A 25,969-nucleotide genomic window follows, 5' to 3' on the forward strand; every position below is an offset into this window, starting at 1 on the left:
TCTCTTTGACATAAGTAGGTAAGGGTCCCCCGCGAGACAGCCGAGTTATCTGCAAGCCTACCGTGACGTCTTAACCAATTTTTTGCAGTTTTAGAAGTGTGATAGCGCACTACACTTTGTAGAGCGGCATCTCTTTCCTTTAGCTTCAATAATATTAGTACCAGAGGTCGTAGTAGGTGGGCTGGTTGGAAAGAGTGCCGTGAAACGTTTCGAGTGTTCATAAATCGTGTAAACGTTTCCGATGGTCTTTTTGATTTGATTTAGTTGGGGTCTAGGTGGTCGCATCCGTGTAGTTTGAGTTTTCAGTTGCTTGATTTGTGGACTTACGTAATTTTCAGACCCGTATTGAAACTGTATACTTTTGGAACGGTATACTGTAGGTTAGGCTCTTTCAACACATTTTGTCATACATACTGTCCATATTAAAATCGTATTTTGGTGTAGTGTGTATATATTTTTATGTGTATATGCTAAGATATTTTGTAAAACACTTGGTATGCGTATTAACATTGTGTATTTTCAACTCTGTTTTTCTAGTACTGCCATCTAGTTATAACAAATATCTACAACCATTATCAAAATGATTCTACATTTTCAAAATGCTATCAAAATTAAGCGTTACCGAATCCCATTGCACATGTTCGGTACGTGAGGTTCGATTGCCGGCACGTGACTCGAGCTGCACAAGTCAAATATTTTTGAACTTATCTCAAAATCTCTTTCATTGTAGAGCAGTAGAAAATTAGATAGTGACGTCATAACGTTCGTTTCGAAGGTGCTTCGAGTTATGGAATGTGAGGTTTGTGAAATATGTCATTGCCTGTTAGACTGTTGATTTATTATAGCTTGAAATAGCAACGTTAATCGTTGACGCGTCGCCCTGGACCAAATTTGAAATAAGTAATTTATTATGTTTTATTTAAATAAAAGAAGAAAATATATTTTGTGGCAGATTAATTAATAAAATTAAGCACTAGAAGGTCACAGCTCAACCTGTGATCGATGAACTAACTCGATTTCTTCTACTTACGAGTGAAGGCCTAATGGCATCTATTATATATTTCTGTACCACAACAATCTGCGCCACTAACTACTATAATCATAATCCATTAGTCATCAGAACACCCAAGGCGGAGGAAGTGGTCGGTTCCGTACCGGGATCCTCACTGAAACAATTCCCTTTGGAACATAGACTATAGGCGTAACCGGGTAACAGTATGTGTATAGTTAGGCAGAGTTATGTATGTTGTTATGTTCTAGTTCTAAATAGTTAAGACAGAAGGAAGTTGGTCGTGTTCCATAGTGTTGCCGAACTGGGATTATATAGGCAGTGAATGTGGTATATTAACATTACACTATGTTTTAAAATTTCGTGGATGCTCAAGTTATTAAATGATGCAAAGGTTTACTCACGAGTATTTATCGGGGGTGCCAGACTAGTTTCAGAAAAAAAGATGCTCCAGTTATTTTAAAACGTATAGGTACCTATGAAAAAAATTGCAGTGGCTTTATGGACCAAGAAAGGTTTGAATCATGTTAATTCGTCTTAAGCAGATTTCGGTAGAAGACAACTCTGATATTCAATGAAGAAAGACGACGTAAAGCATCTAAATTTGAAACAAAAATTTAATCGCAAACCGCCCAATCACCTGTAAACAAGCATGTAAAAGTTTGTTTTTGGCTTCAGATGAAGTCTTATCCAGCAAAGAACGATAGCTGCTTCTTAGCCACTCAGAAGGCGTATACCATCTTGGGATGTTTATCGGTAATTCAATTTTGTTTTGGATAAGTTAGTTCAATCGACTGTAGGCGCACGGCATTACTTCTACTCAAATGCCTCTATTGTTCTATCGTAGATAATAATCTAGCGATAATAGCGTCACTTCCCTAATGCTAATTAGCTTAATGGTTAGGGCTATGTTCAGGGTAATACTGAACATTCAATTGTTAGTTGTTCATAATGGGTTTATTAAAAATAGTTGTAGAACTTGAATGATCCGAAATGTCGGGTAAAAATAAAATAAAAGTTTGAATGTTTGCTAAGCTCATTCCTCATTCTAGCTGTTTTACAGCTAGAATGAGGAAAGGAAAACAGGTTTAGGATATATTTAATTACTGACAAAGCAAGAAGGCCTCTGAAAGGTGTTCTATGAAACAACTACAGTAGCATCATAAAACAAAATAGGGAATAGCAACTCCTAGTATCATTAATGAACCACAAAGAACTCAGTGAATACATTAAGGAGAACACCAAACAATTCTCAAAAGTTAAAAGGAAAACAAAATGGCTGTTCTAAGAAAATCCGTCGTACATAATTATTTATATAGAAATTGAAACTTGGCCAAGTTTGCTTAGCGGTGCACTGAAGAACTTTGAAGCAACAACTATACCATAACTATTAAGGGAAAGATTGGTCTGCCGGTAAATTAGTTGACCGTCAGAGTTTAGCGCCGCTTGCGAATTTCACAATGAACTATGGACCACTAACTATGAACATCAGGTAGCTACCCGATAAGATCAATTTGCTGGAGAGCCAGCGGTCCTTACAATCGCCAGAGTTGAGAATTTACGAGAAACTTCGATGTTATCCGAAGCTAATTTACTGGTTTTACTTATCGACTCGTTTCGCTTTTACCTGTTGAAAGTATGATTTTATATATTTTGGGCGAAGATAAAGGTGGGTAATTAATTAACTTAGACATCTTAATATACAGAAGATATTTTCGGTAAGAAAGTTAGAGGCAACGAACCGACTTACGAAAAGTTAGGTAACCGTGAAGCCTTATATAACATTGGATTGGAATACTGAGGTACTTATAAAGCTGTTAGGGAATCCCTTCATTTACTGATAATTTGATAGATAATACAAACAATACAAACTAGTTGTACGAAGTTTAACCAAAACTATTACCCTTTTAAAAACCCTGTTAACGCTTGTAGGACCGCATTACTCAAAGAATGTTGAACAATTTAACCCAATTTGTTGCTATAAGTCCAATATTGTGTGAAGCCTTTGAACGGGATTAATACTTCCATGCTCAAGTAAACTTCATTCAATAAGAAATCATTCAACAGCGAACGAAGAAGAACGTGAACTATTCTCCTTTCCCACATCCTACATGTGGATGTTTACTCTGTGCCGCGGTGAACAAGATAAAATACTTCGACCGACTTCGTAAACAGATTTTGTTCCGAGACGTTGTTTCTTAATTACAAATTCCAACGTAGCGGACAAGATTCTCAGACAGTCGAGACCCGCATCCGAGCATCCCAATACACAAGTTTGAGGGTAACTGCTTAATTAAATCATCAATATAGGAGTCTCAAGGGAACCACAGTCCTTGCCTCTGTGATGTATTGCTCACTTCGTGTTTGGTTCTTCCTACGTATAATGCGTGGGTTCTTCAGTTTCCTTTTATAACCATTGTTGAGATTTTTCCCAAAATACTACCACTTGAAATAGAGCCGTACACTCGTAAATTCTGGCATTATTTTTTAGCCTTTTGCTTTTAATATAAATCGCATTGCGTAAATTGTAACTCTTAATCAGGAAATTTAAATGAAATGTATTAAATATTTTGAGTATAGTTCCAAACAGATAAACCAAGCCTAAATTAAATTCCAAACAGAATCCGATTAGATTCATTCATCAAAGTATTATCTAAATCGCAATTTAAATTGGAAACTGAAGAATAAAAAAAGGATTAAACTATCAACAAACAGGTCGCTGAAATGGCGAAACAAACGTTTAATTTTATGTGGACTGGAGGCTATAACAACGTTTTCTTGGGTAGATTATCCTGGATTTGGTCTGGATAAGTGGGATCTAACGTAATTTCATTTGATCCCATCCTGTCGATATTCTCAGCCCTGGGGGAGTTCCAATAATACCTGTTAATTGGAAACTAGTCCCTCTAGAGGTTTGTCCCTGGTATCAGTCATTATTTACAGTAATTTGTGCAAAAACTTCTTGATACTTACATTTATGCTAGTTGGTTCAGGAACTGCGATCGGTTTGGTTTTTGGTCAGGTTTAAAAATATTTTTAATTACATTATTGGAAATGGATGAAATTCAAAGAAAACACAAAGAGCCTATTGTATATACACATATTTTATTTAGAAAAAAGAAATTAATTATCGTCTTGAACCAACCTGAAAACGAAAAAAATTATATTATTAGATGTTTCTCTTAAAATGAAATGGATAAAAAAGAAAGCAATTGTTAATATTATAATGTTAAACAAAAACAAAGAAAATCTCATTTTCTTATGCAGTTAGGCAACAACAAGCAAAAATGGTTAGCATTAGAAGCGAAAATAACCTTATCTTTAATTATCAAGTAAAATTCCGATTGTTAGTTTAAACAGAAAAACCTGAACATAACGGTAATTTAAAGGCAAAGACAAACTGAAAGAGGAGAAATACTAAAGGAATCAGAGAAACAGCAAAAGTGTTTTGTGTTTCAGTGTTTTTGAAATGGTCAATTTAATATTTACGTCATTGGGCTTAGGGTCCAAAATGCTACAATTTGTTAAGACTTTTTGGCAGTCAAACATTGGCACCGACAAAAGTTCCGCCGAAAACGATGATGCTTTTATGTAGCATATAATATAAAAACGGTTGGTTTGCATTGAATTCTGTAGCAGGTAGTTCACCCATAGGGGCAAATCTCATCAATGTGACAACTTCTGTAAAAGTTAAAAATATTGACATTGTAGTAAGCGATTGTAATTTTTTTTTCTTTATTGGAATAGGGAAACTTTTGTCTTTTATTAGGGTAGTGCAGTTGTTGATGATTTACAGTGTTTAGATTTTATAGGCAAATATGCTATGCACTGTCCTTAGGCGCTTAATTTGCCTAAGCAACTACCCACTACATGAGCAAGTTACGGACATTGACAACCAATCCATCACCACATATGAAGCAATTTGATAAAAAACAACACACATAGGTAATCAGTCTATTTAAATATTACCGAAAATTAAGTCAATATGTATCTTTTACGAGCACCTACAAATGCTCCACAAAATAAAAAAGAATCGTTTAATATTATGTAAAACATGTAGGGATGATCAGCATAGAATATATAAATCTTTGGAGGTTCCAGCATAAAAGAAATTGCAGCAAATTCAACAATAGCTGAAAATTCATTGCATATTAATTTAAGAATTGTTTGTGTATAAAAGTTTCTTGAAACCAAAAAGGCTTTAACCCTAACTCATAGTTCTATTAAATGAAGGAAATTTGATAATTTTAATGATTTAAAACAGGCTCATTTTCATATCGAACTGTTCAATTCACAACTCATGATTAAGTACTCCGGATGATTTTGAAACTAGTCGATCAGTCCTAGAAGATCGGCGTGACAAAACCGTTATTAAATAAATAAGAAATATGTTGAATTTGGCTATTTAAATTGTTGCGTTAAATGCACCCCATCACCGTGACTCAAGCAGAACCAAGATTAAGAAACACAAAGGTATCATGATGAATGTAGGTTCAGTTCACCTTTATTTAGAGGCTGCTCCTACAAATGATCCGCAGAACAAGGGTACTTCGTGATACATTAAATAGAATGCGTAAGGCCGATTAGCATAAAATATAACGGGTTTTGGAGGAGGTAACATTGCTGATGTAACGCCAAAAATAATTGCTGAAATGTAAAAGATTACAGAGTAAAGCATATGTACTGAAGAACCTTAGCAAAAAGAAAAAACATATTGAAATAATTGTAATTTCTTTCTTTAAAGCAGATAAAAAAAAAACTGAAAAAGCATGTCTGGTAACCTAAGAACATATATCTGGGAAAGAGGTAAAAATCTAAGCAATAGTCAAAATATCAACGATTGTAAAGTGCCCCAATTGAGTTACTTAAAAGTTACCAAACAAGGACAAAAAATTACGCGTTTCACCTCATTTAACAAAGGCACCGCGGAAGAACAATTCTTTTGAATATAATGTAAAATACGAACGGACGATTAGCATTGAAAACCACAACTTTAAGGAAATTCAAAGACCTATTCTGTTTAAAACGACACGAGTACTTAACTGTATAAATAAACGAGTTTATTTAAGAACTTATGACAATAAGCAACATAGACTTTAAAGATTTTTCTCGTTGAATGCCCATTTTTGTACCTCTTAGATACAATCTAAATATACTTTTCAACTAACGATGAGTCTAAACTCGCTCAAGATTAAGGAGTTGCTCAATATGCTATAATTCTGATAGGTAAGACATTACGTGTTTTGATCAAAATAATCAAATTAAAACCAGGAAGAGGAAACTAGGAAAAAGGGAAAATTGGGTTGCAATACCCGAAGGATGAAATGTAATGAATACCACCACTCGATAAGTTAAATCCATCACCAATAACCAAACACACGAACATAAGAATTTTGAAAAGCTTTATTTAGTTGTAAATTCACCTTATTTAACAAAATATCCACAGAATAAAACTGTGTCTTCAAACATGATGTAGAATATGTAAGGACGGTTGGCGTTGAATACTGCAGTTGGCAAAGGCTTAAGAGATCTTGTGTTTATAACGACAGCTGAAAATACATTTACCTTAATGAGTATCTTATGGAATTCACTCAAAAACAAAAGATGGCCCAAATAGATATATATGGCTAAAGATGATGAACATACCCGTAAGTACCAAGAAGAACAAAATGACTAACAATTAGGACAAAAGGAATTCAACATTCTTCAGTTTCTGCCTCTTGTGTTTAACCAGACCTAACATTTCTTATTTGCAGGACTTTTTTGTGGTAGTATTGTTTAAAATTTATTGAAAAATATTGAAATTGAAATTTGTTTGCCTCTTATTCATGCTATTTATTGCAATTATTATTATCTAGTTAGACATACCTGTAGCGGCTGCAGCTTCAGATCCTATTTCATTAAATGATAAATATGCTTGCTGTATAGCTGCAGATACATAAATATCTTCTTTCTTTTCCAATATACCATCGAAGTCCTTATTATTTGGATCGAACATAGCTGTTACATTGTCCTGAAAGCAAAATATATTTGAGTATTTTTTTTGTTCCTTTTTCTAAGTTTTTTTCATAAGTCTTTTATTATGATACCAAGTCCGACACTATTACTTTCGAAATCCCCATGATAGAAAAAATAACCTAAAAATATATATTTTTTTCTAGTAAGTAGCTCGATTAGAAATTAATTCACTCACCTTTTGAAGCATTTCAGCAATATTCATTTCTGTTTTTATTAACATTTTCGGAATGCTAACTTCAACTTCTTGTCTTTGAAGATTTTTAATCATGTTATTAAACTCTTTAGGGTTCTGTAGAGTCTTAATTGTGTTTAATAAGCCATCCCTCTTCCTTGGAAGAACAACTATGCAACTGAATGCATTTCCTTTGTATCGCAATTTTATTGCCTGCAAAAAAATAACCCTGTAAATGTCTTAGTTATAGTCTTTTTTAGCCATCGTTTTTGCTTGCTCAACTTTATTCATTTATAGTATACGAGTTGATTCCTAAGAGTAGATGATAAAAAAAGTAAAAAATACAAACATTTTGTACATCAAGCTACCTAATTTATATCTTTAGCTATCTATGAAATCGGAAAAAAATGGTTTAATATTTAGCAAGTCCATCGCGGTTTTAATATGACACCAATTATTATTTTATTCATCATGTCACCGTATGAAGGAGAATATAATATATACCTATCTTTTTTCATTTCATACAAACCTGATACTGGTCGTTTTCGGTGTAGTCGAATCGGTTCTTTTGGTACATCATTTCTACGGTCACCGTTTCGCCATTGCTTTTGTAAAACTCTTTCTTTTCAGTATTGTTTGGATTAAACTGATATACCCAGTTACCCTGAAATAGAGCAAAGAAATAATTTATTCTCTACATATTTTATTGATCACCCAAGTTTTTGATATCTTTTTCAATATTGTTCTCTTTAGAAGTATTGATATTTAGTTTTTAAGCCATTCCTGCAATGCTGAAATACTGAGTAGTATTAATAGTAAAATATATCAATTTCTCACCATGAAATAAATTGCATTGACGAAAACCAGTCGGGTGTCATCACTAAACATGTCTGGTTTCACCAAGTCTTGAATCTTACCATTTGTATTATCGTCAACCTGGAAGTACAAATTTTATTTCTATTGTATTCTTTCATAATTAATTTCTTCTTTTTCTTCTAATACAGCAATATTTCCTTTATCATCAGTTAAAAATATAATACATACCCATTTATTTATAATTTTGGCAGCCTCATCAGCTAAGTCGAAATTAAGATTTTCTCCAGTAGACTTGAATATTTTCTTGGACTCTTGTTTGAAATAATCACTCAAAGGATAATCCTTATTAGCGTAATATTTTGAAACTGCCGTAAATTCCACATTACTTTGGTTTTGATAGCTCTTGATTAATGCAGGGAAAACAGCGCGAATCTATAAACGAAAATAAGTTCGATATTGATCACATAGTTCTACAAGGAATAAAAAGAGGTATGAATAAAGAAAATAAAATGAAACAGTTCAATAAAGCTTAATCACCATTCCTGATCATGGGAAAATAATTATCGTATACATAATATAAAAGGTATAGTACGTCTGATGGACATGAGATCCATATCAAATAAACTGGTAAGACTGCAATAGGCAACGTAGTTAAGAAAAGTATCCCTTAAAAGCTTCGCAGCTAGTTACCTCATCCTTATTTTGCAAGTTGATGAATTTCAGAAGCTGTTCCAATACTAATCCTGTTGTGAAAAGAGCTAGTTGGGCCAAAGCTATGACAACAGATGTTCCTGATAATATTATGTTGTCGTTTGGCGAGCTTGTTGCTAATTGCTGAAAAGAAATTGTTATTAGTAAATAAAATATACAATAATATATAATACCTAGTTACTGGGATACCGTGGAGCCAATAAATTTGACTACAAAAAACAACAGCATTAGTCCATGATGCCCCACAGCTGGGCACAGGCATCCTCCCATATATAGAAGTTTTGTGCATTAATAAACAAGCTAGTTCGAATTTGACCTTGCCTAAAACCATATACTTTGTAAATCTGTTCAAGTTAAGCCGTTCTTAAGGTTACTTAAAACGATGATGTCAAGGACAATGGTAGGACACATAAAGTAAAAGTAGATAATTATGTCATCATACTTAAAATTAGAAGATAGTTATTTTTCCTCACCATGAAATCAATACTTACATATAAAAATTCTCCGGCTACTATAATAGCTCCGTTGTTCAGCCTTTCTGTGGCTTCAGTTTTATTTACTGGTGTTTGTGGACTAGTCATGTTGGATGCACCTGAAGATATAAGGTTTTATTGTAGCTTGTATTATTATTAATCATTATTAAGTTGATTGAGGTCTATATTAATGGACTTCTATTCGATCTAGTAGATTTCGTGTGCACTTTTTTCCAAAAGAATCAAAAATAGTACAGAATACTATGGACCATGGTGTTACATTTCAAAACATGTATTCTGGGTGAACGTTGTATGGAAGTTTTTTGGATACTCTTATGTAACTAATAATGAAGTACAACAATTAAATAAGTACTTGTACAGAAACACAGTGTTAATATCACAGCCGTCAATAAACTTCGAGGGTCTGAAGTAGTCATTTTTAATTTAAATACATTAAAAGAAACAATTGATTCACTTTTTGAAGGGCATTCGTCTTTTCTTTAAGGCGATGCCAAAGCCACTAAATTATTCACACTCATAAATGAAGTTGTTGTTATTATAGCGTAACATTATCTGAATGCTTCAGATAAACTATACTGGTTTTAGTAGCTCTCAATGTTAAGGAAATGGTTCCGTACAGAAAGTGGTCGAGTGGAGCCAAGGATTGTCTGTCTGTCTAATTGTCTGCGTGTGACATCATAACTGTCGAACGGATTGAGCGATTTTAATGTAGTCTTATCTTGTCTTTTGTTGAAGATAAATTATGTACGAGTGGCATATGACATGTATGTTTTTAATCGTTATAACCATTCAAATGTTGTGAAGGGTGAAAGTGGGAAAGAATAACCGTCTGTCTACAAATATACTCGAGGGGACTCAAATGAAAGCGAACTGAAATAAAATATGGATACATAATCAAGAGTTCTTAGCTTCGTCTGATGATAAATTTTGACCTTCGGGAAATGGGACATGGAAATCCGATTGTCAAGGGAGAGCATCAATAACTAAGTACATCTGTCTTTGAAATTCCGCTGAAAATGATTCGAGTTTTTTTTTTAATTTTTGCACATGATATTTTTTATGTACTTAGATAAAGAAACTATCATTTTATTATATGTTTTAAATCTCAAAGTCCTTAATAAATGAAATCGCACTCGATATATAGACAATATTTAACGACTTCATTATTTAATATTGAACCCTAAAATGTCTTTTATTCCTTTGCAGTAGCTTGTTAAGGCAAATGGTTTCGATTATGTAGGTACCACGATTTGTGTGTAAATCAACTGTTTTTAATGTGTTTAGCTGCATAAAGTTTATATACGTATGTGAGACCGTAAATACACGTAATGATTATTATTGCGCTGGCTATTGATAAGCAAACCTGACATTTTAACTTGATGGATTATTTATTTGTTTATTTCGATGAAAAACAAAGTACGCAAACAGAAATCTAAAATATTTTTTTAAGAATACACTTAGATAATAATTGTTTATATGATTCTGTCATGATGAATTTGCGGTCCATAGTGTCTTTTTGAAGCTAAATGTACATTCCTAATAATTTCTTCAAAAGTTTCTACTTTTCGGTGCTCTAGGGGTTTCGGCTCTCTTCGGTGGACTAAAATACTGGAATTTGTAATCGTCAAAACGCAACTAATAAGCATCGTAATCAGTGGTCGAACCTACACTACGCGAAAAGAAGAATGTTCACAATAGTAACAGATATGATCTGGCACTATTGCTATTATAGACGCTTTTAATACAAAGCCATAAGATTGCTGGTAGACTTCAATATATTATAATTTGAGAATAATACCCATCCTTTATCTGTATAATTTATTTTGAAAAAATATCTTTAAACATTTTACAACAACTAATAAGTAAGGGATTAATTAAGAAAATTATTGAACTTAATACTGCAAAGAAGACTTCTGTTTTATACACAAATTGAGGTATCTAAATAAAACCTGATTAAAACAGTATCCTTTTCTCAAACTGCTTAAGCCCAAGATTTATTATGGAGTCCTTAGTCGCTTCTACTATATTAATTTGATCAAAGGTAAGCTTAGCCCTTCAGAAATAAATAGAAAAGGCTCCCAAGATTATCAACGTCGTTTTGAATACAAGTTTGGATTAAATACGATTCTAATTTAGTCCATAGATGTCGTTCAATTCTTCTAATTTATATTTTAGTGAAGATTTTGAAACAGACTAAAGACGATACAATCTTTTTATGTCCGGGTACTTAGAAGTTCCTTTGATTGATTTTAATGAAAAGAGGATTTTATGTTTAATAGTTTGTTTTTATCATTATACGACTTTAATTTGCAGTCAAACTTTTTCTTTTGTATATTACAAAGCAAGTAGGTAGCATAAACGTGGTCAAAATGTTTGAGACAGTCGATCCATCTCTCTCAAGTTTACGAGGGTTTACAACTATTCCATTCTATGATAATAATAACTTTTGTAAGGCAAATTTAGAATTATTGAAGACTGATTTATTCACACGTATTTATAGGGCCGATCGCCCAATAACATTTTTGTCGAATAATTGTTATGTTATTTTTCGTTTACTACTCACCACATTCTTCACGGGTTACACAAGCTCCTGAATTGTTTCTATAGTAGCCTTTATCGCAGACACAGTCGGGATTGCAAGGAGGCTTTTCTCCAGCTATAGGACAAGCGTACATCTTGTTGAGACCATCGCACGTTCGCGGTGGGCATGTTGACGGACAAGGGTCGAAAACTTCATGAGATTTGTCACATATTTCTGTGAAAAGTAATTTGTGAATGGTAGAGTAGATTTTCAAGGAATTAATTGTACATAAGCAAAGTGCATAGTGCAAATGTTTCGGAGAACCTTCCGCAGATGTTTAGCATACACGAAAGTTTCTCTGAATAACTCGGGAACAATGCTGTAAAAACTGTTGGTTTAACATTTTCAAGGAAGACCTAAAGATATATTGTTTATAGCTCATATAGGTAACCTCCTTGTTTTAATTTGAAGTGAAAAGTGAAGAGCAAATGTTTGTGCAACTGTGTTTGTGCTAAGTTTATGAACTAGGAATGTAATCTTACTTTTATCTGTATAATAATGACCAATACCTTGAAAATGAAATGAATAATTTTATTAAATTTATGTTACAATCGTCCCTTCATCATGCCAACTTACTTCTACATTGATTTTCGGGAACACAAATATCAAATTCGTTCCTCAAAAATCCTTTAACACAAACGCAGTCTCCAATACATTCAACAATTTCTTTGGCCGCAGTTGGGTCGACAACTTCAAAACATTTTCTCTGATTGCATCCCATATTAGAACATTTATCATAAAACTCATTCTCTTTACAAACGGGGACTGTGAAAGTAACCACAAAACAGAATAAGTACCGTAAATTAAATTAATTTTTTAAATATTTTTTGTGTACCATAATGTTTATAACATTAGATTCTATTTTGGGCATAGGGCATAAAATCATCAATCGGGCTACAAGTATAAAAACCTCTTTAGAAGACAGGTAATCTTCTAATCAGAAACCGAAAATGTTTGAATGAATCCTATGGACGTAGTTGCTTTTTGAACCTTTTAAAATTTCCCCGGTTTCTTGTTGGCGAAATAATTAAACTCACTTGGACATTGATCGATCGGTACACAATTTCTATTTGCGTCAATCAAATACCCATCCCTAAAGATACATCATTGTATACATTTACACGAATATATGTTAGGTTTCCTTATACTGATTATTTTTTCTTTTGATTTCCACCATTTGTGCAACTACTGAAAATTTCGTCTTTTCCACAAATTGATGCTGTGAAAAGGAATTATTTTGAAGCTTGAAAGTTGCTTCCCAGAATGAAAGTTATTCTGCAGAACATTTTTTTTTCCGAAACATTACTAAAGTACCATTTTCTTCTTTCCATTCAAGTATATTTAAAAACAATACTTACTGCAGTCTTTAGGTAAAACACATTTCTTGATACTATCATCATAAACGTAATTTTGTTTGCAGTCACAAGCGTCTAGAATGCAGATGGCTGGGCATGCGACCGGTCCTTGATTGTAATCAGTACACCTTCTTCCACAATACGTGCCACATCCTTCAACAGCGTTGGGATCCCCACGACAAGACACTTGAGGGAAAACATTTTAATTAGCTAAGTTCGATCCAAGTGTTTTACTTTTAATAACAATTGTAATGATACGAAGCATGTTTTGACCGTTGACTAACCGGTAAAAGGGTTCGAAATCCAGCCGGCAACAACGTTCGTATTAAAAAGTATTTAATTCAATCACTAGCCAAAAATACTTTGAGAGAAGGAAAGGATCGTAAGGAAGGAGGAGAACCAGCACACCTGAGTATCTTAAAACACGTCAGAGGCTTAAATTCTGACACCAGGTTGTACATCAACTAAAGGAAAAAATAATACTTCAGATAATAATAATTAATATTTTAGTCAAATTTACCTCCACATTGTGCTATAGGTATACATATGTTATTATCATCCCTTGCGTATCCTTCATCGCAGTAACATTTGGGATTACATTTCTTACTTTTAATCGGACAGTTTGTTTGATTCTGCTTACTAAGAGTAGCACATGCATTGTCACAAGCACTACCACAAGCAAAGTGCTCATTGGGACCAGTACATTTTACTGAAACAAAATATATAAGAAATAAATAATACAAGGGGAAAATTTTTAACCTCAAAAAAGTCTTGAATCTGCGATTAATGGTTAAATGGCAATGATGCCAACAATACGTAAGAAAAAACAAAAGTAATGCCTGTCTGTAGTCGTAGGTTCTAGAACGGTCTGGGGCTTATTTTTTTCCAGTGTTTTATGTATTTTTTTTTAATGGTATATAATTATAACTTGGTTTAGAAATTTGGAAGTAGGATTCAAAGAAAATTAAACAGCATCCAAATACATTAATGTTTTTTTTAGCATTAATCATTTTTCACATACCTAATTATTTCCTATGAATGTTCAAAAAGCAAGAATAGTTGAGATTAATTACCTGGACATTGTTCAATAGGCACACATATTTGTTTATCATTCCTAGCGTACCCTTCGTTACAGTAACACATAGGGTTACATTTGATATTTCTAATAGGGCAGTTCGTCTGGTTTTGTTTATCTAAAGTTTCACAAACATTGTCACAAGCTCCACCGCATGCGAAATATTCGTTAGGTCCCGTGCATTTTACTGTAAAATCACAATTGTTGATTTTTTTGAACGTTTGTTGTTATTTCATTTGTTTTATGGTTGAGTATTTGTTTTTTATAACGGTGCCGATTTCTTTTTCATTTCATTATTGTGGATGACGATTCCATTGTGGTGATGCATGATAATTAAAACGTCGGAATTTATTAAGAAGACATTATTTAAGATTAATTTAAAATGTTCTTATAGTATAGGATATTATCCACATTTGAACAACTTACAACAATCAGTTTTCGAGATACATTCACCGACTGAATTTCTGAAGAATCCTTCCTTGCATCGACAAGCGCTTTGGCATATTTTACTCCCATTAATTATAGTTGCTGGGCAAAAGTACGTTTTGTTCAGACTGTCACAAGTTTGTGGAGGACATATAGGAGGGCAAGGGTCATAATACTCGTTTGCTTTTTGACATATACCTGAAAATTCTCATTTACTTAAGTGTTGTGTGTATGTGTCATCTAGAAATATAGTAAAGGTATCTAAATTACCAGGGCATTGGTTTTCAGGTACACAAGTTCCGTTTTCGGCTCGTAAGTATCCCGTTTGGCAGACACATCCTCCATTACATTTGATGGGATCTATACACACTTTGGGCTTTCCAAATTGGGAGCAGTTTCTCTTTTGACATCCCCCATTTGCACATGAATCGTATACTTCGTTGTTTCCACATACTGGTGCTAGAAATAACGTTTATTAGTTCACAAGTCCCTTATTTCACTCCAAACAGCTTTATACAAATTTAAGTTTTCACAAATACTTACTGCAATCTTTAGGCAGGACACATTTCTTTAAATTGTCATCAAACACAAAGCCGTCTTTGCAGTCACAACCATCTACTTTACATATTAGAGGGCATATAGCCGGCCCCTTATTATAGTTAGAGCAACGTCTACCGCAGTTCACACCACACCCTGGTTTTGCGTTCGGGTCTCCTCCACACGCAACTGCAATTTAAAAAAAAGGTTTAATATGGGCACATAATTTCAGAGCTTAAAAGTACCAAAATTCCTCATTTTAGATAGAGTTCAGCTCTTTTAAAGATAAGAAAGTACCTGAGCATTTGTCTATAGGTACACAAATGTTCTTATCGTCCCTGGCATACCCTTCCTCACAGTAGCACATGGGGTTGCACTTGATGTTCACGATGGGACAATTCGTCTGATTTTGTTGGCTAAGAGTAGCACAAACATTGTCGCACGCACCGCCACAAGAGAAGTACTCGTTTGGACCCGTACATTTCACTAAAAAATATTATTGCAAAACATATAAATAAAATTTGCTCGAATGTCAATTGGACTCGCGACTCTGAGGATTCCATAACATCAACATAAATATTAAAAACTAATTTATTATCGTGTCGACGTCGATTTTATTTTTTAAGAAATGGGACTGCATACCGTAATTACATCATGGGGGTTTTGGATTATTCTTTAAGTAAGGAACCTTATAAGAGACACCAGTTGATAAAACTATACATAATAATTTACCTTGACGGTGCTTTTACTTACAGCAGTCGTCTCCTGCAATACAGTCCCCGATTTTGTTCCTGAAGTATCCCTTATTACATCGGCAGGCTCCCTTACAGACAGCTGTAGTTACGGGACAACGGTACACTTTGCCGATGCTCTCACAAGTCTGCGGGGGACAGGTTGGCGCACACGAGTCGTAGTATTCGTTCTGCTTATTGCATTCTAGAAAACATTTAGTAAGTTAAGAATTTCATGTTTTGGAAGAGCAACTCGGTTAAGTTCTCGTAGTTTTTCTTTCTTTTCAATTGAAACAAATCACTTTCAATTTTTGAGTATTTGACCTCTTTTCGAATTTTGACAGATCAGTTTCATCTTTTTTTCAAATTAGTCAAAAAGTTTGACTTTTAAGCAAATATTAAAAGAAGACACTTACGGTTACATTGATCCTGGGGTACGCATACACCGTCATCTCTTCGTAAATATCCCTCCTTACAAAGACATCCCTTTTTGCAATTTTTAGTATCCATTTTTATGCAGGGTATTGGTTTGCCGACTTGAGAACAATTTTTGGCTTGACAACCGCCGTTAATACATTCAGAAAAAACTTCGTCTGGCCCGCATGTTGGTGCTAAAAACACGAATATTGAGTAATACTTTAAAAAAATTTTTGAAATCCGAGGCCTCTTGAATTAATTTTATTTCTAAAATAAACTTACAACACTCTTTTGGAGGTACACATTTTCCAATATTTTCGTCGAATACGAATCCTTTTTTACAGTCGCAAGCATTTAGCAAACATATTTTTGTACATGGAACTCGTGGTTTGTCGTAATTAGAACAAAGTCTGTTGCATCTGTTTGTACCACAGCCGGATACAGCATTTGGATCTCCACCGCACGATGCTGCAAAAATATTTTCTACTTCAATAAATCGCTCTGGCGAAAATAATCCATGTTGCAATTTTGTAGAAAAAATTAGACAAGAAAACCGATTGAAAATTGGACGAATAGCTAAATGGTAAATTTTTTGTTACTTCGACACAGAAAAGAAAAAGTAATTCATGTACTTACGACATTCCTTGATAGGTATACATATGCCATCACTGTTTCTCGCGTAACCATCGTTACAGACACATTGTGGTTGACTTGGACACTTCAAGATTTCAGATATTATTGGGCAGGCTATAGGGAACCCAACGTCCGTACAGGAAAGTGGAGAGCAAAGAACTTCTGGACACCATGCAAATCTTTCATATTCAGGACACGTAGGTGCTGTAAAAGAAACAAAATAAAGTGAATTTAGTTCTATGGAACTTAATATAAGCCTGTTTCAGTTTTGGATTTTGATGACTTCATTATTCGATCTTCGATCATTGATTTAAAGTTTTAATTGATGTAATTTGTGGGTGACTCACTACAATTAGAAATTTATTTTTCTGACTTTCTTAATTTTACTTACCTGGGCACTCTTTTTCAGGTACACAAATACCCTCCTCTGTGCGTAGGTAGCCTGTCTTGCACACGCATCCTCCAAAACACTCTATCACATCAATACAGAGGTCAGGTTGCCCCAGTTGTGAGCAATTCCACTTTCCACATCCACCGTTGGAACAAGAGCTGTAGATTTCATTTTCTCCACAAGTTGGTGCTGAAAACAAACAAGCTGTTAAGTTTTTAACCGAAAAAAAAACAGAATACAACCACTGTTTACTATTCATATTACAAATTTTATTTTCAGTCAATATTTTGCAGGATATCACTCTTCTGTGGTAAGGGAAATTGACGTGACACGAAGAAATTATTTAGAAGGCTGCTTTTTGTTAAATATTTGTTTTGAGACCGGAATACTTACTGCATTGTGTAGGAAGAACACATTTATTAGTATTCTCGTCTAACACATAACCTTTCTTGCAGTCACAGGCGTTTGGATAACAGACTGCAATACATGCGACATCAGTTCTATTGTAATTTGAGCATAGTCTGCCACAATTAACTCCACAACCCGATACTGCGTTAGGATCTCCACCGCACGAAGCTAAAATACGAACATTTTAATAAAGTATTTTTTGAAATGTACAAAAACGTTTTTCATAAAGTTCTAAGTACTTACGACATTGATCCGTTGGTACGCAATTTCCTTCGTCGTTCCTAACGTAATCATTATCACAGACACAAGCAGGTGAACCTAGACATGATACACTTAGCTTACTAGATATTGCTGGACATGCGATAGGGAAACCCACTTGTGAGCAAGTCTGAGCTGTGCAGAGCCAATCAGGACATTGCTCATATCTTTCACCAGGTTTACATTGTGGAGCTGAAAATAATAATATATTTAATTCTAGGAAATCCGTTAAGAACGATGATAATTTTTTCGATCATCTTTTTTAAATTTAGTAAAACTGAAAGCAAGACTTTCCAAGTCAATTAATTAAAATTTACTTACTACATTGGCTAGGTCGAACACATTTCTTAAGGTTTTCATCGTAAACAAATCCAGGCTTACAGTCGCAGGCATTAACTTTGCATATTCTTGGACACGGTACTGGAGGTTTGTCGTAGTTGGAGCACAGTTTGTTACAGCTGTTTGTACCGCAACCAGAAACTGCATTCGGGTCACCTCCACATGAGGCTGTGAAAAATATTTTTTAGCACATTTTCAATGACGAAGTATTTTCAAAAAGTTTGTCGTTCTGTTCTGTTCTAAATTGGAAACAAAGAATCAAAAACGAAATATTGACAATATATTTTTAACACATCTAAAACATTTTACTTACGACAGTTCGTGATTGGTATACATTTCCCGTTATCGTTTCTTACATAACCATCTTTACAGACGCATTTCGGTGGTCCTTCACAACTTGAACTGTCTGATTGTTCTGGTTCTTGCCTTGGGACACCAACATCAGAACATGATTGTGGTGAGCACTCTCTTCCTGGGCACCATTCGAACCTCTCATACTTTGGGCACGTTGGTACTATGACAAATGAAGAGTTCTTTAAGGATATATATTATTTAATTAAAAACTTATGAATTTCTTATTACAGAGGATCATAATATAGAAATCATCAATCAAATGTACATTAAAAAAGTGACGTAACGAAAACTGCATTCAGAGCATTATACATACGACATTGAGTAAAATTTCGTATGTTTGTAATCTAGACTTACTTGGACACTGCTTTTCAGGGATGCATGTACCGTTTTTGGCTTTCAAGAAACCTTTCGCGCAAACACAACCTCCGACACATTGGGTGACATCAATGCAGTAGTCCGGCTTTCCTAGCTGAGTACAATTTCTCTTTTGACATCCACCATTCGCACAAGCGTCATAAACTTCGTTCGTTTTACAAGTTGGTGCTAAATTGAAAAACAAAAATAGTTATTTGGTGATCGCACCCTTCATTATAAAATCCAGATAATTTTTTTTTACTTACTGCAATCTTTAGGGAGGACACATTTCTTCAAATTATCGTCATATACAAATCCATCTTTGCAGTCACAGCCATTTACCATACATATAAGAGGACATATAGCTGGCCCTTTATTGTAGTTAGAACAACGTCTGCCGCAGTTGACTCCACAACCAGGTCTAGCGTTAGGATCTCCTCCACATGAGGCTGTAAAGACACATTTTAAATCCTAGTAATAGTAGTTATTTTTTGACATAATGCCATCCAACTGATGGTCTTAACTTGTCTTCACGAAAGAGTAAAGGCTCACTCAGATGATGCGAAAAGGAAAAAATACAGGTGACAAGCAATACATTATATTATGTGAATTAGGTTTAAGCTTATTAAAATGGACCTGTATGATGAATAGTATACTCACGACATTGATCTGACGGCACACACTTCCCTTCATCGTTTCTAATTTTATCATAATCACAGACACAGGCAGGAGAGCCTGGACATGTGACAGTAGCTTCACCAGATAGCGCAGGACAAGCTACAGGGAATCCAACTTGTGAGCAAGTTTGCGCTGTGCATAACCAATCGGGACACTCTTCGTATCTTTCATCATCTTTACATTGTGGTGCTGTGGAACATAATCAAATTATATAACTGATCAATTTTTTTGCCGTATAAACAGTATCTAAAGGTATTCTTACAACTCACGTGGACATTTTTCTATTGGAATACAAATGTTATTAGCGTCCCTGGCGTATCCTTCTTCGCAGTAACACATAGGGTTGCACTGAATGTTTATGATTGGACAAATAGTCTGGTTTTGTTTGTTGATCGTGGAGCACACGTTGTCACAGGCGCCACCACATGAGAAATACTCGTTTGGACCCGTACATTTCACTAAAATGTTAAAGTTTTTCATCAATATAATTCAGAAAAATATGTTATAAGAAGTTTTCTATGAATCAGTAGTAACTTGTCAAAATTGAGTTGTCATAGCTATAATTATGTTCATTTTATACATGCTTAATAACCTACACCTACAAACTATACGCAGTACGTTAAAATCGGCAACGAGTCAGCAAATGTTTTTCGTCATGTAATAATTGTGGTATCTAGCTAATGGTTTTTAATACTTACAGCAATCCTCCCCTTTAATACATTCTCCGATCTTGTTTCTGAAGTATCCTGGATCACATCGGCATTCACCTTGGCAAACGGCAGGAAATATGGGACACTTATATGTTCTGTTTATGCTCTCACAAGTTTGTGGGGGACATTTCGGAGGACACGGGTCGTAAAACTCATTGGGTTTATAGCATTCTATGGGAAAATAACAAAAAAATTAATAATAGAATATGTGGAAGACACGAAGAAGATGGAGAAGACTATCAAGTGCTGATGACTAAATGTCCTCAAGTATCTGATGAAGTTTCTTGTCATGATTTATAAAGAACATTTTCAAAATCTTTTGCATGGAGATGTAAGGTTAAAGAAACGAAATGTCATGTTATTTTATCTATAATATGTATGTATTTAGAAATATATAAGTAAGTTTATCAGTTATCTGGTTACCATAACACAAGCTCTGCTTAGCTTGGGATCAGATAACCGTGTGTGAGTTGTCCCAGGATATATTATTATTATATATATTATTATTATAATTTTTTTCTATTGTCAATAGTATTAGCAGCGTACGCAGAAATAGGTTTTCGCTTTAATACCTTTGTTTACATTATCGCAATTTTCTTACGGAATCCTAATATTTTTCAAAATAAATTATAGCCTATGTTCAGCGGGGATAATGTAGCTTCTCAACAGTGAAATAATTTTTCGAATCGGTCCAGAAGTTTCTAAGCCTATGCGTGTCAAACAAACAATCAAATCTTTCCTCTATATAATATTAGTATAGAGCCACAACTTTTTCAAATCTGAGGATCTTAACTTACTGCATTGATAAGGTCGAACACATTTATTAGAGGATTCATCCAACACAAAACCTTCTCGACAGTCACATGCATTTCGGAGGCACTCTTTTGTGCAGGCAACGGGTCCTTTATTGTAGTTTGAGCAAAGTCTGCCGCAGTTTATGCCACATCCAGCGACCGCATTGGGATCACCACCACATTCAGCTGAAATAGAAAAACATTTTGTGTAATTATCAGCAATTACACAAAATGTTATTATGTTAACATCATCTGTAACATGTCATGCAGTGGCTTACTTTGGCAAATATGACAATATAGTTTGCTAAATATATACGTCCATGTCCATCGGTACTTTAAAGTGTTCCAATGTCGAGAATCAGGTAGAAAATGTCCTCAAAAGACATTTCCAAAAATGTAAATTCTTATTTAAATAGGAAGAAAGTTGCTGACATACGTGTCTACACTGAAATCATGAATCATACTTACAACATTCACTACTTGGTATACAAGTCCCGTTATCATTTTTGACGAAGCCCTCTTGACAGACGCATCCTTCTTTGCAGTATCTTGGGTCCATCTTGACGCAGCCAGTTGGGTAGCCTAGATCTGAACAGGTCCAGGGTCCACAACCACCGTTACTACAAGGAGAAAGCTCTTCATTCGGGCCACAAGCCGATGCTAGAACAAATTGAATATTAAAAATTTAAAGATTTTTTGGTCATATAAATATAGGTCATTTCCTTAGGGGCAGGTTAACCTAATACCTAATACCTGAGATTATATTATTTGGAAGACTGAGCTATTTTACAATCTAAAAAGTAGCTCGATCTTCTTGAGTCGCCAAATATACAACGAGGAGAATGACGAAGAGCTACCATATAATAATGTATAGTTCAAAAGTAACTGTTTGGATAGCAGTACTATAAGTGGGCGTATAATTCGAGTATTTCAAAACAAAGTATCATACACACTATTCATTTAACAACACAATATGTCATTGACATTTCCTATTAACAGTATCGTACACGTGACCATAAAACAATATTTCTACGAATGTCAAATTCAAAAAGTATGGCAATAAATCGCGTTAAAAAATATGTTAATTCAAGCTGTTAAAACAGATGTCAATTATACTATATGCCAGGTCTGTGATATTTCATTATTAAACAAATATTGTTTACGTATTATGTGCCATGTGCAAAGCAATCTTATCATATTTGCAGAAGCGAGACAGCACAATACAGCATGTAGAGCGACATCTCTTTTCCACACTCGCAGTAATGGACTGTAAACAGTCTTCTTACGCACGTATTCTCTGACCTTCAAAAGGTAACGACATCTGTACTTAACTGAAATACTATTGTGTCCACCTGAATTAACATTCAGTAAACGTTAGCTTAAGAATTAGACAGTATCGAGTTACTACTAAAATGAAAACATGAAATGCAATTTCAATAATCCTTAATTATAATCCATCCTTACATACATATATCTAAGGCTCTGGCATGTTTATTTTTATATTGTGTCCTCCTAATTGTACCAGCTCTACATTTCTTCTGGATGCCGCACCCAAAGGGCAAAATATAAATCCTGCGTTAAAAAAAAGTACGTCTCCCGCATTAAGAGCTCATCTTTATGTTGCGGAGGGTTTTGCAATCATTGAAGTCACATGCACAAAGTCACCCAGACTCAGTACAAGTATTCGTGGATCACGTAAACTCTTGTCCTACGCGTAGATCGCACGTGCGACTCGTCGCGCGCTGGTATTTTTGCTGGGTTGTTGCGCCCTGACACACCGCTTTCTGTCTGTCCATCCGTATGTACCCAGTCTGTATTTTATGACCCGTTATAGCTAGATGGTTGCCTTTCTTACAAAAAATAATAATGCATATCAAGATAAAGTAGGTAACTGATATGGTCATTAATATGATTGGTTATCCTGTGTACGGATCCCTAACTATCACGAGTCTGACGTCCACTTTACGTACACACTGGTTTTTTATTTGTATATTTAAATACAATAATTTCGCATTGTTGGAAAAAATCACTCATTCTTTCCGTGACAGTAAATTTCTTTTATCAAGGGAAATATGGCAAGTTAATTGAAATAAGAATAATAGCAAAGAATCGTATAAAGAAAAATTACCTCATTAAAAAAATTCAAAGATAATTATTATTTGAAATGCTTTTGGAACTGCAGAGCAGATGTTTATTTGCACATAGCCATTATTATTTAAATGTTTTGTCACTCACGACATTGTTTTATGGTTTTGTTATCATCTTACATTATGCTTTATTTAATGTTACTATTCTATTGTTTCTTTTTTAACAATCAATTAAATGATCAGTACAGTACAATGACCCAACAGCTGATGGACCAGAAGAACCTAAAGCTTCATTAACAGCATTTTACAGAATGATAAAAACTCTTAACGTTGGCTCTTGTTTAGCAAATTTTAAGTTACGCGAAAAATATTATTCTTTTCTCGGAACAGGAATTTTATTGAGTCAACCTCAAAACTAAAACTGACAACCAAATGAGTTTTGGAACATTAAAAAAACAGTTCGTAATAAAAACTTAAAGAGAAAAAGAGTTAAAATTACTCACGACATTCCGCTTCAGGGACACAATCACCATCTTTATTCCTTAGGTAACCATCCGCACATCTACAAGAGGGGTTACAGTTGGGATCGCCATTTTTGAGAGGCGCCGCGCATCTGATCAGAGCCTTATTGACCCCACATTCTAGAGGGGGACAAGTAGCCGGACATACGTCGAACACTTCATTCTTGGGGCATTTTCGTGCTGAAATTAAAAGGAGACTGTCTAAGACTACAAGCTTCATATAACATACATAGGTTTTTTTTTAATTGAGGAAAAATGAGAGATTGGTGATTTTTTAGTCGTCTTACAAAAGTAGCCCAGTTCATGTACCCGACGTAAAATACCCCTAGGCGCGATTATTATTTTTTTATTATCAACTAAGATAATAAGTACGAAGAAAAATTAAACAAGAGAAATCTGAAATATACTCTTAAAAAGGATAAAAACGCCGCCGCCCGCGACCCTCACCATTGTTACAAGGCTCGGACCACGCTCGCAACAGAGCTGTGTTTCTAAAAAACTACGAATTGCATCATAATATTGAAAAAAAAATGCATTTTAAATTTATTCAAATCTCATAAATACCTATTTTTTTATCATGAACGTGTTCTAGTCATTGGATACATGAACTGGGCTGCTTTTATGAGACGACTAAAAATCAAAGTGTACTTAGCGCTAATTCACATTTAAATAAAGTAACTGATCTAATGAAACTAGATGACAGAGCAAAAGTTAATAAACGGCAAAGAAAAATCATGACATACGAATAAAAAATGACTAGACATTTAGGGAAATAATATAAACAATAAGCACACAAAATCTCAGAAAAGAGAGGGAAAATGCCTATTGTACGTTGTACAAATGGTAACCTCTGCTATGGAAACAAAACTTACGACATTGAGCCTTCGGTATGCATTTCCCATCTTTGTTTCTCAGGAAACCGTCTGCGCATCTGCACTGTGGCTTGCATCTGGAATCTCCTGGTTTGGGCGAAGCGGCACATCGAATCAAGGCCGGGTTTACTCCACACCTCAATGGAGGGCACAGAGCAGGACAAATATCGTAAACTTCATTTTCGGGACATTCTGGAGCTAAAAGAACACAAAGATAACTAGGATTTTTGCCCCTAGCAACTGGTGGTGTGGGTGTTTTATTGTGTATATTGCGTGGGTTTAATTCTGACATTTATTTAAATAAGTATATCTTGAAAACAGGAAAATGGTACGTACGGCATTGAGCCTCAGGTATACAGATACCAGTTTTATTTCTTAGATAACCGTCTGCACATCTACAGCCTGGTTTGCAATCTGCATCTCCGAGTTTAGGAGCTGGAGCACATAGAATCAGAGCGATATTGACCCCACATTCTCGTGGGGGACAGGGTGCCGGACAGAAGTCAAAGACTTCATTTGGTCTGCGGCATCTTCTATTACCTAAAATGTAAGCAAAAATGAAAAAAGTGGACGAATGTTTACACAATGCCTAAATGAGTATGAACTAAGTTAGCAAGGTACTCACATACTGAAAAATTTATTTAAGATTTTTTTTTAGTTCAAACCGTGATTTACAAAATAAACACATACGTTATGCATGAATACCTACAAATGAATCTATTTGCAAAGTAATTTCATTGGATTGTCGCTGTTTAGGCCAATAGTATGTTAATTAAAAAATCCAGTATCATACTCGTTTAGTCAGCAATATTGTTTCCAAAAGTTTACAGCGTTTGGCGTCAGGAACAGACAAAATAACTATCGTGATTCATTTTATGTTTTCAGCGCAAATTGTACTGTCACACACATACCAAACTAATTTCGGAAAATATCTGCCTTTGTTAAACCAATTATGTTTATTGGATAGACCAAAATGCATACGTTTGTACCAGTTCAAATTTATCGGGAAAAATGAGAACTGTTTAAATCAAAACAATTAAGTAGGATTTTTGAGAGGACTTAATGAAAATAAAATGCCATTAAAAAAAACCTTTGGTCCTTGACATCATCGTTTTAAGTAACCTTAAGAACGGCTTAACTTGAACAGATTTACAAAGTATATGGTTTTAGGCAAGGTCAAATTCGAACTAGCTTGTTTATTAATGCACAAAACTTCTATATATGGGAG

The 25,969-nt window shown here is 34.5% G+C and overlaps 1 protein-coding gene across 1 annotated transcript; it reads right to left on the bottom strand.

Annotated features, from left to right (window-relative positions):
- Positions 1-5,595: 5,595 nt before the first annotated feature.
- On the bottom strand, positions 5,596-25,440 carry LOC113495172 (zonadhesin-like). Its single transcript, XM_026873780.1, has 38 exons — positions 25,432-25,440; positions 25,078-25,330; positions 24,742-24,939; positions 23,852-24,049; positions 21,730-21,921; positions 21,265-21,447; positions 20,456-20,638; positions 20,027-20,215; positions 19,740-19,946; positions 19,346-19,528; positions 19,080-19,268; positions 18,685-18,885; positions 18,354-18,539; positions 18,018-18,224; positions 17,760-17,942; positions 17,367-17,555; positions 16,979-17,179; positions 16,625-16,810; positions 16,342-16,536; positions 15,948-16,130; positions 15,492-15,680; positions 15,201-15,383; positions 14,928-15,116; positions 14,658-14,855; positions 14,230-14,418; positions 13,677-13,865; positions 13,160-13,342; positions 12,378-12,566; positions 11,784-11,975; positions 9,218-9,318; positions 8,706-8,849; positions 8,244-8,447; positions 8,037-8,135; positions 7,729-7,863; positions 7,203-7,412; positions 6,878-7,022; positions 6,433-6,558; positions 5,596-5,656 (listed from the first exon to the last, which is right to left on the bottom strand). Exons 1-37 carry the CDS (start codon positions 25,438-25,440, stop codon positions 6,434-6,436), a joined length of 6,579 nt encoding a protein of 2,192 aa, XP_026729581.1. The 3' UTR covers positions 5,596-5,656; position 6,433.
- Between the last annotated feature and the right edge of the window lie 529 nt (positions 25,441-25,969).

Source organism: Trichoplusia ni, chromosome 6 (genome assembly GCF_003590095.1).
Source record: "Trichoplusia ni isolate ovarian cell line Hi5 chromosome 6, tn1, whole genome shotgun sequence".
Taxonomy (NCBI): domain Eukaryota; kingdom Metazoa; phylum Arthropoda; class Insecta; order Lepidoptera; family Noctuidae; genus Trichoplusia; species Trichoplusia ni.